The 13,072-nt window shown below is 50.5% G+C and overlaps 1 protein-coding gene across 1 annotated transcript; it reads right to left on the bottom strand.

The window, feature by feature from the left end:
- Nucleotides 1–2,616: 2,616 nt before the first annotated feature.
- Nucleotides 2,617–11,600, bottom strand: LOC140687006 (von Willebrand factor A domain-containing protein 3A-like). Its single transcript, XM_072942145.1, has 9 exons — nucleotides 11,496–11,600; nucleotides 10,439–10,547; nucleotides 8,162–8,306; nucleotides 7,112–7,256; nucleotides 6,541–6,692; nucleotides 5,594–5,717; nucleotides 3,935–4,032; nucleotides 3,704–3,769; nucleotides 2,617–3,401 (listed from the first exon to the last, which is right to left on the bottom strand). The coding sequence occupies exons 1-8, from the start codon at nucleotides 11,598–11,600 to the stop codon at nucleotides 3,718–3,720; spliced, it is 930 nt and encodes a 309-aa protein (XP_072798246.1). The 3' UTR covers nucleotides 2,617–3,401; nucleotides 3,704–3,717.
- Between the last annotated feature and the right edge of the window lie 1,472 nt (nucleotides 11,601–13,072).

Genomic DNA, 13,072 nt, shown 5'->3' with positions numbered 1-13,072 from the left:
GCCATACAAATACTGGCACTCATGGGTTTAACAGGGAGGGGAGACACCCCAATCTGAGTCCTCGCAAGGGATGAGTCTAACTCCCCCACTGGGAAGGGAAGGGTGCAGCCTTGGAGTAGAGTCCTCCTCCAGGCCCAAGGGACTCTGTCCTGGGGAAGGGTCTGTGGCACCAGAGCTGCTGTCTATCCTGTGGGGATGCTTTCTGTGACAAAGGCTGGAACCCCGCCTCAGGTCCAGTTTGCTGGGAGTGCCCTTTGGCAAGATCGTTGTAACCTCATTGCACCTCAGTATCCACAGCTGTCCAGCGGACCCACATAACCCTGGCTGTCCCATGTACTTCCCAGAGCGGTCATGAGGGAACAGAGAGCAGAGCCCTCACAGGCCACTGGTAGACACGCCTCCAAGCGCGCTGGGGTCAATGTAGAATCCCTGGTCCCCAGTCCTGTGCCTGGCACAAAGCAGGCCGACCATAACAACTGCTGAATGAATGAATAAACTCCAGGCTGTTCTGCCTCCCGGAGACCTACAGCCAAGCACCTGGCTGACCCTGGGTATTGGCGCACTTAATCCCGCGACTTCTGTGCGACAGAGGCTCTTGTTCCCATCACCCTGGGAGGGAAACTGAGGCTCTGAGAACATTCATGAACTCTGATGGAGTCTCAGTACAATGGCTCATCCTGCATCCAGGCCGATGGGGACCCAAAGCGGGGTTGGATGAAAAGAACCTGTAGAAGCGGTAGGGACAGACCCCGGGCGTGTCGGCCTCGCAGGGCTGGCAGGAGCGGGTGCCCCACGCCAAGATCGGCCGGCGGGGCAGCTCGGGGTCGGGCCCTCCCTGCGCGCGCCCCCGCCCGCGCCCCCGGCCCCGCCCCGGCTGCGCTCACCCGCCCGGGCTTCCGCAGCGCTGCGTGCTCCCGGCTGCGCCCGCGTGTCCGTCCGTCTACGCGCCGGGCTCCGCGCGGCCGGGCCGCCGCCTCCTCGGGGCGGGGCCGGACTGGGCTCCCCGGACCGCCCCGCGCCCGCCCCGCGCCCGCCCCGCGCGGGTTTTCTCCGTCTCTGCCCGCCCACGACACGTCTCTAAGGCGGGACCCGCTGGCTCTCACAGAGGGGAAACTGAGGCGGGTCGAAGGGTAAAATGGGCCGCGATGTAGCTGGGGAAAGGAAGCGAAGGCCCTGCGTGCCGGGCCCTGTCCTGCCCGCATAGACGGCCTACAGCCCCACGAAACGGTTGTTTCTCCACGCACCTACCCATCCATGTCTTCTCGCAGAGTCCTGTCTGTTCAGCCAGCCTCCAGCCTTTCTGCCCACCCTCCCTCCCTTCTTCCTCTCTTTTATATATTCATTATCCCACCTATTCTTCCATCCTATCTCTTTGTTATTCTCCAGTGTTCCACCAATTTTAAACTATTTTTTGTCCATTCATCTATTCACCTGTAATTCTGTCTTTCCACCTATCCATCGAATTCATTCCAAACATCTTTTTTTCCTCCCTGCCACCCATGTATCATCTCTTCCTTTCTTGTGTCCTTTCGCCCATTTCCAGGTTATCCAGTCTCCGCTGCCATCATTCCACCTGTAATAGGTGATTCCTCAGTGCTGTCCCTTCCCTTGCACTGGGGACCCAGATGGATCACATCATCCCTGGAAAACTCATTTGCAAGTGGCAGTGGCAGAGGGGCAGACATGTGCCCAACAGCAGGCACAGCTGCTGTAACAGACCTACGGGGGGCTGTGCTCCCAGAGCTGACTCAGAGCGCTGAGGTTTGGTTAGTTTGGTCTGAAGAGGGCTACCGGAAAGGCTTCACGCATGTGAACATCCTCCTTGGGCATAGGTGGGTGTGGGGGAGAGAAAAGCAAAACCTTCGCCAGCACACGCTACATGCCAGGTGGCAAGTTACCTTGCTTAATCCTTGTCAGTCGCATCGTTTGCAGATATTTTCTCCCATTCCACGTGTTGTGTATGTGCTCTTTTGTGTCTGGTTTCTTTCGCCCAACATTGTTCATAAGATTGATGCATCTTGTTGAATACAGCTGTAGTTTGTTCTTTTAAAATTGATGTGTAGTATTCCACTCCACAGATATATCACAATTTATTTGTCCATTCTACCATTGATGGGCATTTTTAAGTAGTTTCCATTTTCTGACTCTTATGAACAAAGCTGCTACGAGCATTCTTGTATATGTCTTTTGTCAAACATGGGTACCCATTTCCCTTGGAGTGGAATTGCTGGCAGAGAATAGGCATGTGTTTTACTTTAGTAAAAACTGCCAATTTTCCAAAGTGGTTGGACCAGTTTACACCCCCACTGCAGTAGGACAGTTTCAGTTGCTCCCTGTCTTGATGTCATCAGCCTTTATTTCTAGCCATTCTGGTGGATGTGTAGTGGTGTCTCATTGTAGTTTTAATTTGCATTTCACTGATGGGTATGACTGTTGAGCACCTATATATATACACTTATTTGCATATGCTATTGTTTGTTTACACCTGTTTGAGTCTTTTGTCCATTTAAAAAATTAGTATGTTTATCTTTTACTTATTGATTTGGACTTCTTATATCTTAGAAATGAGTCTTTTAATAAAGTTTTCTCTCACCAAAAGTTTACATACACAGAGACACACACATATACCAATGGTCACATCAGTTTAAAAGTAACTTTGATCCTATTAATCAAATAAAAGCAATTTTTCCTATCTTAGAAGTGACCCTAGATGACATGATACATGACATATACATTTCATATGTGCACAGTGGGGCAGCCCAGCAGATCCAGCCCGATTTACACATTCTTGAGCTGAGCATTTGCTCTGGACTAGACTCCAGAGCAGATTTCAGTTCAGTTTCAGCAGTGGTGGGGGAAGAGGGTCGGGGTGGTGAGGCTCATGTCTTTCTTCTTCCTCCAAGATGGGCTGATGGTGACTCTGCATTTCCCACATGGACCAGGGTGGTGGAGGAGCACAGAACAAGAGGACCAGGGCAGAAACAATCCCACCTGGCAGGTTTCCAGAACTGGACTCTCAGAATTAAGCTGCATGCTCACTGTTTACTACGTGTCTGCCACATGGCAGGTTCTGGAGACCCAGAGATGGTTAGGACACCAACCTCATCTTGAGGGAGCTCATTGTCAAGGAGAAGAGCTGGACAAGGGAGCAAGGAAGCATGCTGTGGAGTGCTAGGGGTAGTGTCACCTCTCTAAGGAGGGATGTGTGGTTAGGATGCCATGGGAGGAAAGCCGGAGGCACTCAGCTCTTGATGGGTCCCAGGGACATCGTCACAGTGGAGCTGATGCCATTTGTGCTGTGCCTTGATGGATGAGAAGGAGTCACCAGGCAGAGGGTGGCAGAAGGATGTTCTAAGCAGGGGACTTGGTACAGGACTTCCCAGCCAGTGACAGACTTGTGACTGGAGTGTAGCGTGTGTTGGAGACAGGGTAGGAATGTTAGGGTGGACCCAGGGATGGAGAGCCTTTTCTCCCTCAGCTTCCGGGGAGCCCTGGTGCCTGGGATCATGTTGATCTGCGGACTTTCTAAGGCACCTTGTCCTCACCACGTGCTCAGTAAGTGGTTCTCTGTAGTCTGGCCTTTCTACTTAGAGGAATCATTCTGTCTCATCCCTCCCTGTAGTTACTACTGTCCACGAAACAGGGCAAGCTGCCTGGCCCTGGACCAGCAGTCACACGTCAGGAGTCCATCCTCCCCCCTTACCTGAGAACACTTCTCTACAGAGAAGCAACCTTTGGTTCTGTGCTGTTTTTCTTCTGGAGTTGGGCCCTAGTGAACAGAAGGTGACAGGAGATGGTTCCCCGATGCCCAGATTTCTGGGCCTGTCGGGGAGAAGCAGGGCAGGAGCTCTTGGAGCGGGGGTACCATGACTTGGTTGGGTCTAGGTGGGCTGGGGCTACACGGCAGGTGGGAGGGGCTGCTGGACTGGCGTACCTGAGGGCCTGGGCCTGCCCAAGCAAGCTTCTGGCCTTGGTGATCTCCTGGGCCAATCTCCTTAAATCGTCTCCTTCAAACAGTGGCAACCCAGGGTCCTTGAAAGGGAGAAGTGAATGTGATGTTAGATCCATTAGATGACTTGGCTAGGACCTGACAATCCAAAATCTCAGGAGAATTTTAGAGCGAATTCAGTGCAGCTGCCCACCCAGGGCAGACAGTCTTGTGGGCCTCCGTTTGCACTTTCCAGGGACAAGGAGCTCACCAGGCGTCAAGGCAGTCAATCTGCAAACGGGACACATTGCAATGAGATGTCTGAGAGTGAATGTAGGAAGGGGGCGGTGGAAACCAGGAGGGTCCCTGGACTCCACTGCAGTCAGCATCACTCTGTCAAGCAGAACAGAAGTGGTACGTGCTCCTTATCTCGCTGTTAGTAAAAGCTATCCAGCCCCTTCTTTATTTCTTCTAGTGAAACAGCTTCACAGACATGCCTTTTTCCTTATGTCAGCTAATGAAACTCCGGAGCCTAGCCGTTTTTTTTTTTTTTCTTTCCCAGAGCCTAGCCTTAAAAGGATGTGTTTTCACAATTAGCAAGAAGAAAGAGAAGAAGCCGCTCCTTCTCCCTGGGAGGAGTAGTGGCAGAGATCCTGCTCAGCACCCAGAAACCATTAAAGAACCTGATATGATAAAGTTTTAAACTGAGAACCTTCATGATACGGTCAAGTTTGTTTTCCCATGTAATAAGGATATGGGTGAACATTCATTACTTTTACTTGTTCTTTTGAGGTGGGGGCTGGTAATTAGGTGTTTGTTTATTTTTAGTAGAAGTACTGGGGATTGAACCCAGGACCTTGTACATGCTAGGCACACGCTCTACCACTGAGCTAGACCCTCCCTGCTATTTTTACTTGTTCTGATCTTTGCATCATTTGCAATATTTGCCCCTAAACCAGTTACTTGAACAAATACATCATTTAAAGTATTTGACTTCAAAATTTTATGCCATGGCAGTAAACTTTAACTTCCAAAAAAAAAAAAAAGATCTGGAATTCTGGTTAGTTGTCTTACTGAATGATTTGTTGCCCTGAAAATGGTATAATCCACAGCAGCAAATTCCTAGAAGGTATGAATCTGTACATAATTTTTCTGTCAGATCGGAAGATCTTATTTCACATACATGATGGAACCTAAGACTTGACTAGATTTCTCTCTTAACAGATCATTTGAATATCTGTGCTGTAATGAACTGAAGGAAGGGAGACAGAAAAATGCAGGAATTACAGCAGAGAACTTAGGAACATGGGTGTCTGGGCTCCGGCTTTACCACTTCCTCTGACTTTCAGTGTATCCCTAAACCTGGCTGAGCCCATTCGTTCATCTGCTAAATGGGTATACAATGGTTAGAAGGATTAAAAGAGGTAATCTGCCTCTTTTAAAATAGTAAATCTGTAGCATGGAGTAAGTGCTCAGTGAATGTGAACTATTCTCTCATTAACAACCCCAGCCCTGCTCCCTTCCCAGCAACAGGGAAACACAACTCTGTTTAGTCAATACTTTGTTTTACAAGAGAAGCAGAGGTCTTGTCAGGAGAAAAGCCACACCCATTGACATGTTATCAAGCCGTTTCAGCAGACCTCACTCAGTAGTTCCGCAGCTTACCGTTTGGAGGATGAAGCCCCTGGTCAGCAGGCCACGGATTTTGAAGAGTGAGTCCTCCCCAGCGGGGCAGTGATAGCGCCCCCCGGTGAGGGAGGCCAGATCTCTCAGGAAGTGAACCGCAGTCCTGCAGGGAGGAGCAGAGGGCTGGGGCTGGGCCCACTGGCCTGCCAGGCGAGTTCTCTGTGAGCCCTCAGCCCCTGGGGAAGTCAGATCAGTAAGGCAGTGGGCCTTGGACCCTGAGGCTCTGTGCCACTGAGACCATGTGGGCGTCACCCTCCCTGCCGGTTTTTGGGTGGCAGGGTGGCTGCTGCTGCTGCCTGAAGCAGAGTCACCGTATTTGGGCCACCATTTAACCTGGATCCCTCAAAGCACCCCTTAAAGTTCCTTAGCTGGACATCTACCCAGTGCCCGCTCTGTGTCTGACCTGGCAGGAACACAGTGTGACCTTTACGGAGTTCATGGTTTAGACAGAGACTAAGGATGAATGTACGTGATCACAGTTTTGCCAAGTAAAGTTTTGTTTTTATTTTTTCCTGAAGGAGCTGAATCTCTCTCGTCTAATACATGTTCTTCTGTGGTGATCATTTATAAAAATAACTGCAGCTACTTTAAACATTTTCCTCCCTAAATGTTCACAAATGTGCCCCCAAGAAAGGCAAAACGGGAGAACACGGTGTGTGACTGAGAATAGAGGCAAATTCATTTCCAGGCTGGACAAGCCAGGAGGGCAGTGGGCGGACCCTGATGGTGGGCAGACATGGGTGCAGAGGGGGGCTCTTTCTGGTGTGATGCCTGCCTAGGCCCTCCTAACCGCTGACTCACAGGATTTGGGCTCAGGAGAGCCCAGCAGCTAATGTGAGTCCCTGGATTAGGTGAGGATCAGCCTTGCCCCTCAGACATGTGGCCGTGGGGAAGGGATGCAACCCAGCCGCCTCCTCGCTGCCCACCTGCCCGAGCAGTTCAGGGAAATGGTGTGCACTTTCACGTCTCTCTTCTCCTTGAGTCTTTGGACTTCACTGAGAACAAGGCTGCAGCTTGTGTCTGGCTTCCCATCGGTCAGGAGGTACAATCCTTCCACATCAGGAAAACTGAAAGCTTTCTGAAAGAGCACATGGGCTGTCTAGCTCAGGGGAGGGGCCAGCCAGGAAGAGACCCCTGGCCTGCTGTCCCCAAGGAGAATGTCTGATTGGATCTGACTTGTCATGAAGAATGAAGGCCTCCTCTTTCAGCCTCTGACAGACCAAAGAAGCTGCTAAGGTTTAGGAGAAAGAGCACGGCCTGCTTCCTAGCTGGTGAGCCCAAGCAAGTCACTTAACCTCTCTGGGCCTCTGGGTCTTCAATTCTAAAGTGAGAAGAAGGAGAATCTCATTCTCACTGGGTTGTTGGGAAGATGAAACAATTTCGCACTTAGCAAACTCTAAAGTGCTCTTTGCAAACCCTAAAGCCTTGTGCAAAATCAGGATGAGGGGGATAGTATTTCTGCTTTGCTCCCGGGTTGGGCTTGGAGGTGGAACTTGCCAGCAACGCTTGCAAGACTGAGGTGCTCCCCTGAGCGTGCAGGTGGGTCACCCACTGCATAGCCTCGTGACAGGCTGCGTCTGTGGTCTCCACCAGAGTGTCCTGCCACGGCTGTAGGCCCTCTGCAAAGCTGAGCAGGTTAAAACTGGGGTAGGGGGAGAAGGAGAGGTGGGGGGCGGGGAGGAGGAGAAAGACATTGGTTAGAACGCATATTGACCCCAGGGGAAGTAACCTCCCTGCCGGTGCTCATGCCTGTTCCTGGGAGCCCTGGGCCCCCCGGGGACCACCTGAGAATGAGAAGGTACACAGTGATGGATGCAGACAGAGATAGATTTAAATCCCATCTTAGCCACTTGCTGGTTATGCGATCTTGGGCAAATTATTTAACTTCTCTAAGCCCTTGTTTCCTTTTCTGAAAAATGGAGGTAATAATCAGCTCACTGTGAGGACTGAATGACATCATGCCTGTAAGGTGCTTGGCACAAGGAAAGTGCTCTATCAATGTCTGCTCTTTTAAATAGTAAGGCAAGGGGGGAGGGTATAGCTCAGTGGTAGAGGGCATGCTTAGCATGCATGCAGTCCTGGGTTCAATCCCACTACCTCCATTAAATAAATAAATAAATAAATAAATACATACATACATACATACATACATACATACATACATACATACATACATAATATTAAGGCAAGGATGAGTCCCCAGCCTGGGACCAGAGTCTTCTGCTGTCCCCTTAGAGTCAACCCTTCTGGGTAGAGAGAACAAACCACCCTAAACCTTAAATAATCAAGTTCAGCTGAAATCTATGATTCAAGGCCACCTGGTGGTTCCTTTGCTGGCAGTTGTCCCTGGACCCGAGATGGATTTCTGAAAACCACTTGACTTTTGCAACAGAAGGCAGTGTTCTTTCCTGCTATTCAAAAGAGCGTTTTGGAAGCCTCTAGCCCTTTGGAACTGTGAGAGGGAGTGGCCTGGACCAGAGAAACCTCGGAAGCTACCCCTGGGATCTTCCTGACCCTCACCCACCCACACACACCCCTGCCTCTTACCTGTCACAGTACTTCCGCAGCTGCTCCCAGATGAGCAGAACCAGCTCTGTCTTCACCTGCTGCAGGTAGGGGCCCATGGAGCCCGACGTGTCGAGCAGGATGCACACTTTGCTCTCCAAGATGGTACCGAACAGTCGGCGGCTCCCTGCTCCGAGGTGGGTGGGGGCAGAGGCAGGGGAGAAGTGAGGGCGGTTTTCATCATTGCAGCTATCAAATTCAAGGTCTCCCAACACCCCTTGCCTGACTGATCACTGGTCAGATGTGAACCCACTGGGAGATGGCCTCAGTGGTGTTTCTGGAGGGGTCACTGTCCAAGGGCAGAGCCAGTCAGTGGTCTGGGCTTTGGGAGGTCAAGCTTTCAGTGGTATCTTGGCCTGTGATGACTCATCCAAGTGATGATAACCTCTCTGGGCTTGAGTTTCCCCATCCCTAAAGTTAAATGGTGTCACAGTCTTGTCCGGGGCTAGAAACGAAGTTACAGAGCGTGGAGTCTGTCGATTAGTCAACAGACATCAAGCGAGTGTCCACTGGGTGCCCAGCACTGAGGAAAGTGCAGTGGAGACGGGAGAGGGTTGGTTCCCTGCCCTCATGGAGCTGCCAGCTGGGCAAGGAAGACAGATGATACACCACCAGCTACAACTCCACTGAAGGTGATGACAAACCGCCACAGGAACACGTACTGGGAGGACCTGAATTCGATGGATGTTGGGTGGGGAGCAGGCTGAAGGATGAGCAGCAGTGGCTGAGGAGAGAGGAGTGAGTGTGGAGAGAACAGCCTGTGAAAGGCTCTGAATGGGAAAGAGGAGCTAGAGGGAGAGAGAGAATGCTGGAGAGGTTGTTAAAGGATTTGGGATTTCGCTCAGGGGAAACAGAGAGGGCAGGCAACTTGTCCAGGGCCACACAGCCTGGTAGTGAGAGCCAAGATTCACACCGAGGTCCTCTGATCCATGCTTCCAATCCTGGCCCTTCTGGTGCCCAAAGCTAAATGGAGGTAACCCCAGGGGAAGTCAAAAGCAGAAGATAATGTGTCCAGCATTCCTGATCACACCTCAGACCTCACTGGAGGCAGGAGCAGAAAAAAAATGGAAAAACTGCTGCAAAATGGGCCCACTGCTCTCCAGACTTAAAGGGGGCCTGAGCTGGCTGGACCCACTGTCCAGGAGTCTTCCAGGACTCATCTGTGGTGTTCCCTGGCAATGCTCATGTCAACCTGAGGACAGGAGGGGAGCTGTCCTGAAGCGCGAGGGACGTTCCGAGAGGACAGCCAGCCAGCCAGTAGGTCAAGAGGTTCCCACCCAAAAGGCCAGCTGATCCATCCTGGGAACCAGACAGCGGAGACACACTGCCAGCCACAGAGCCCTATCTTTTCTGCCTCCCGAGTCTCATCCTGCCTTCTTTGTCCATGTGCATCACCACTACCCTTCCAGCTGTCCTAATCCTTGCCCCAGACCCCTCCTAGGTTGCCCTGATTCCACTCCATCCCCTCAACAATTTATACTCCACGCAGCAACCAGAGAGATTGTTGCCGATGCTAACTTGATCACTTCCCCCTTTTTAAAGCCATTTAGTGGCTTCCCATTGCTCTTAGGATAAAGGACAAAGTCCAGGCCATGGCTCACCTCCCTAGCATGGCCGCTTCCTTTACTCTCAGCCACACTGGCTTCCTTTTAGTCCTTGTGCTCAGCTCCCTCCCGCTCAGTTGTGCCCTGAGCATCTTTCCTTTCTCTGCTCAGGTAACATCTGTTCATGCCCCACGTCTCGGCTCCTCGGGGAAGCCCTCTGTGACCTCCCAGCACAGGCCCACTGCCCCTCTCACAGCACCACACCCGTCTCCTCCCAACACTTGCACGGGTGCTCTTTGCCTAACATCTGTGTCCTCCATGAGCTCAGAGACCATGCCAGGTGCTTCCTCTACCACCTCTGCAGCCCTGAGCAGGGGAAAAACATTCATTAGTTGAACAATCAGAGTGAATCAGTGCAGCATCCCCTGGGTACGTTTTGAAGTATTAGATGGAATTGGGGGTGTAACTGTATGTGAGGTCGGGGTTCGATTTGTACCAAAAAAAGCAGCTGCAGGACCGGCCTTCCACCCTCTTCCGGGCAGGAAGTGTGAGTCAGGAATGGGGAATGTATTCAGCCTCATTGCCCGACCTCAGCCTCTGACCTGACAGCCACACCCCCTCCAAAGGCTTTGGAAGGGCGGATCACGGGGTCCTGGGGTTGACCTTCCACTTCCCCTCCGGCCCCTCTGCCCTCCAGGACAGCAGGCGGGCTCACCAGACAGCAGCCACTGCAGCCTCTGGACATAGCGCCGCATCAGCTTCTCCAGGCCTGTGATATACGCTTCCATTTCCCTGGGAGTACACTGAATGTGTCTCACCATGCCCTGGATTAAGGCAAGCGACAGCAAATTTCCCCCAATCAGCTATTTCTTCGTATCCCATCGCCCCCTAAAATAACTTAGTCCATTGTGTTTACAATTTTCAAAACATTGTTAAGCATCCATTTTTTTGGTTTGTTTAAAAGCTTTCTTCTTTTATTAAACTATCAAATGCATGGTTCTAGGAAGATGTGGGGGAGTTGGGATGACGGATTTGTGGCAAATGTGGTCACCGTAATAATAAAAAACATTGTATCTCTAAATTTTAAATAGAAAACCCTTAATGGTAGGATTGGAGGTCCAAAAATTTCAAACTAAAAGATGATCTCAGATGGAGGGTGGTGGGCAGAATGATTAAACTCCCGTAAAATGTTTCTGGTAGATAATTTTGGAATTTGGTGGCTATTTTTAGCTTTATAGTTTCCTCTAATGTTGACAATGTCATATCAAAGGGCAAGGAGAGAAAACTTTTTTTTTGAAGTATTATTAGATTTTCATTTTGTACTAAATTTACTTGTGCCGGTGTCAAAGCAATAAAGTAATTATCCCCAAACTAGAAAACAGAGAAGAGGACCTTTTCACCTCCTGTCATAACCCCTGTTCCCGGCCATCCTAATGGAACCATCATCAGTATCGGGCTGCAGAGTTCTTACTGGTGAGTATTCCAGCCAACGCCCTACGTTCTCAGCAGCTGTTTCTAATTCTTACTCCAATGAGCCTCCCTGACCCTGAGTGTGGACTCAGGCACTCTGAGGGGCTGACTTTTCTTCCAACAGGATTCTGCATCTCCTATTCCCTGAGGGCAAGTCCCCCTCTAGGGGGTGGGTTCTTAGAAGCAAGAACAGAAGCCAGGGGTGGAGTTCTCCCCAACACCCTGGGTCATTTATGCCTGAGAAGAGGCTCCAAGGAGCTGGGAGAGAAGAAACAGCAGGGACAACAAAAATCTTGACTTACATTGATCTCCGTGCTGGGGAAGACGCTGCAGTGCTTGGCTGATGCCGATCTCTGTACGGACTTTTGATGAGTGCAGTTGGGACCAAGGTATCTGGAGATCTCCATCTTCAGTTTTTTCAGCCCGTAATTTGCTATCCACTTTGGAAAAAAGAAAGAACTATTATCTTGGGTAACTCAGGCTTAATTGAATGATTGACTCATCTATTAAAATGTCATGTTTGAAATCTGCTTAATATTCGAAATATGGGGTTCCCAGGTCCTCAGGGAGCCTCCATCGCATGCAGAGTCCATCCCCAGTGCTGGGGAGAGATGCACAAGAAATCTGGGGAGCAGGGAACACAATTTATTAAGCACTTACTACTCTCTAGTCTGGTGGACATTGTTGCTCCCCCAATATCCATTTCAACCCTCTCCCATGAAATTTGAATGGAAACTCTGATTGGTCTAAAGTTCAGACTCTAAACCAATTAGGATAGTCTCCTCGTGACAATGAGAGATACAAGAATGGGCAGGTATAAGGCAATCAGAGCATAGCATCCAGGGTTGGACCAATCAGAACCAAGCTCAGACTTTTATCAACTGGTTGTGGGAAGAAAAGATGTTCTGTCTTCTGGATCTGCACACAAGGAAAGGGGACTTCTGCTGCTTGCATCCAAGAGGATCTGACATCACTAAGTACTTTACACAAATATACTTCAAGTAATCAGCAGTCCTACTAGTACAATTGTTGTCGTTTTATAAACGAAGACACTGAGACTGAGTGACTTGCCCACGGTCGCCCAGCTAGGCAGTGGCAGACCCAGGTTCCCATGCAGTTCTATTTTATCCTTATTCCATCGGACACTTTAAATAGTCATCCTAAACAGGTATGTCCTTAGTTTCAAGTACATCTACCCTCCTAGAAATAATGGTTTGTGGAAGCAATTACTACCCAGGGGGGCATGTGCCGTGCAGACAGAGTAATAATAATACCTCTTGGCTTGAGCAGATTGTATCCTTTCTGGGCAACTCGATAGAAGAGCTAGTTCTTCTTAAGCCCCTTCCTTGAGGATACTTCCTGTACACGGATCCTGGGAGAAACAGAGTAGGGTTACCTTGCACAATTCTCTTAGCCACGCCTCCCTTTTTCACATTAATTTCTCTGTCAATCAAGTCAGTTGTAACCTTCCTTAGGTGCAGTCTGCTGGGAGGTAGGAGGGAGGCTGTTGGGTGGATCTGGGGAAGTGTGCTGGGACCTCCCTTCTCCACACATCAATGAGTTGCCACTGGGACCTGTGTCATTTTGCAGCAATCATTCAGGCTGGCCTGGGGGACTCATCTCCACTTCCTTCCCATTCAGCCTCAGCGCTGAGGACACTTCCCCTCCGTGGACGTGGATGGAGTGGGACCGGGAGACCTCCGACATTGACTCTTCCCATCTTCTTGCCTGTGTCAAGACTTGGCAAGCTCACTTTCCCGGACAGGGAGACCTGAGTGGTTTGAGGAAAGGCCTGCTCCGGAGGCACTGCCGCCCGTATCCTGGGGCAGCTGGAGAGGTCTCCTTCCCATGGGGTAATGACCCCACGGGTCCCGTAGGG

Source organism: Vicugna pacos, chromosome 18, assembly GCF_048564905.1.
Source record: "Vicugna pacos chromosome 18, VicPac4, whole genome shotgun sequence".
NCBI lineage: Eukaryota > Metazoa > Chordata > Mammalia > Artiodactyla > Camelidae > Vicugna > Vicugna pacos.
Note: the sequence above shows the minus strand (reverse complement) of the source record. Positions and strands in the feature narration are given on the sequence as shown.

Excerpts from the sequence above, each read along its gene's own strand:
- LOC140687006 (XM_072942145.1), bottom strand. The coding sequence starts at position 11,600 with ATGGAGATCTCCAGATACCTTGGTCCCAACTGCACTCATCAAAAGTCC. Across the intron at positions 6,693-7,111 it reads CAGTCTTGCAAGCGTTGCTG|AAAGCTTTCAGTTTTCCTGA; the intron begins GCAAGTTCCACC and ends GTGCTCTTTCAG. Across the intron at positions 4,033-5,593 it reads GGGGCTTCATCCTCCAAACG|GACCCTGGGTTGCCACTGTT; the intron begins GTAAGCTGCGGA and ends CTCCCTTTCAAG.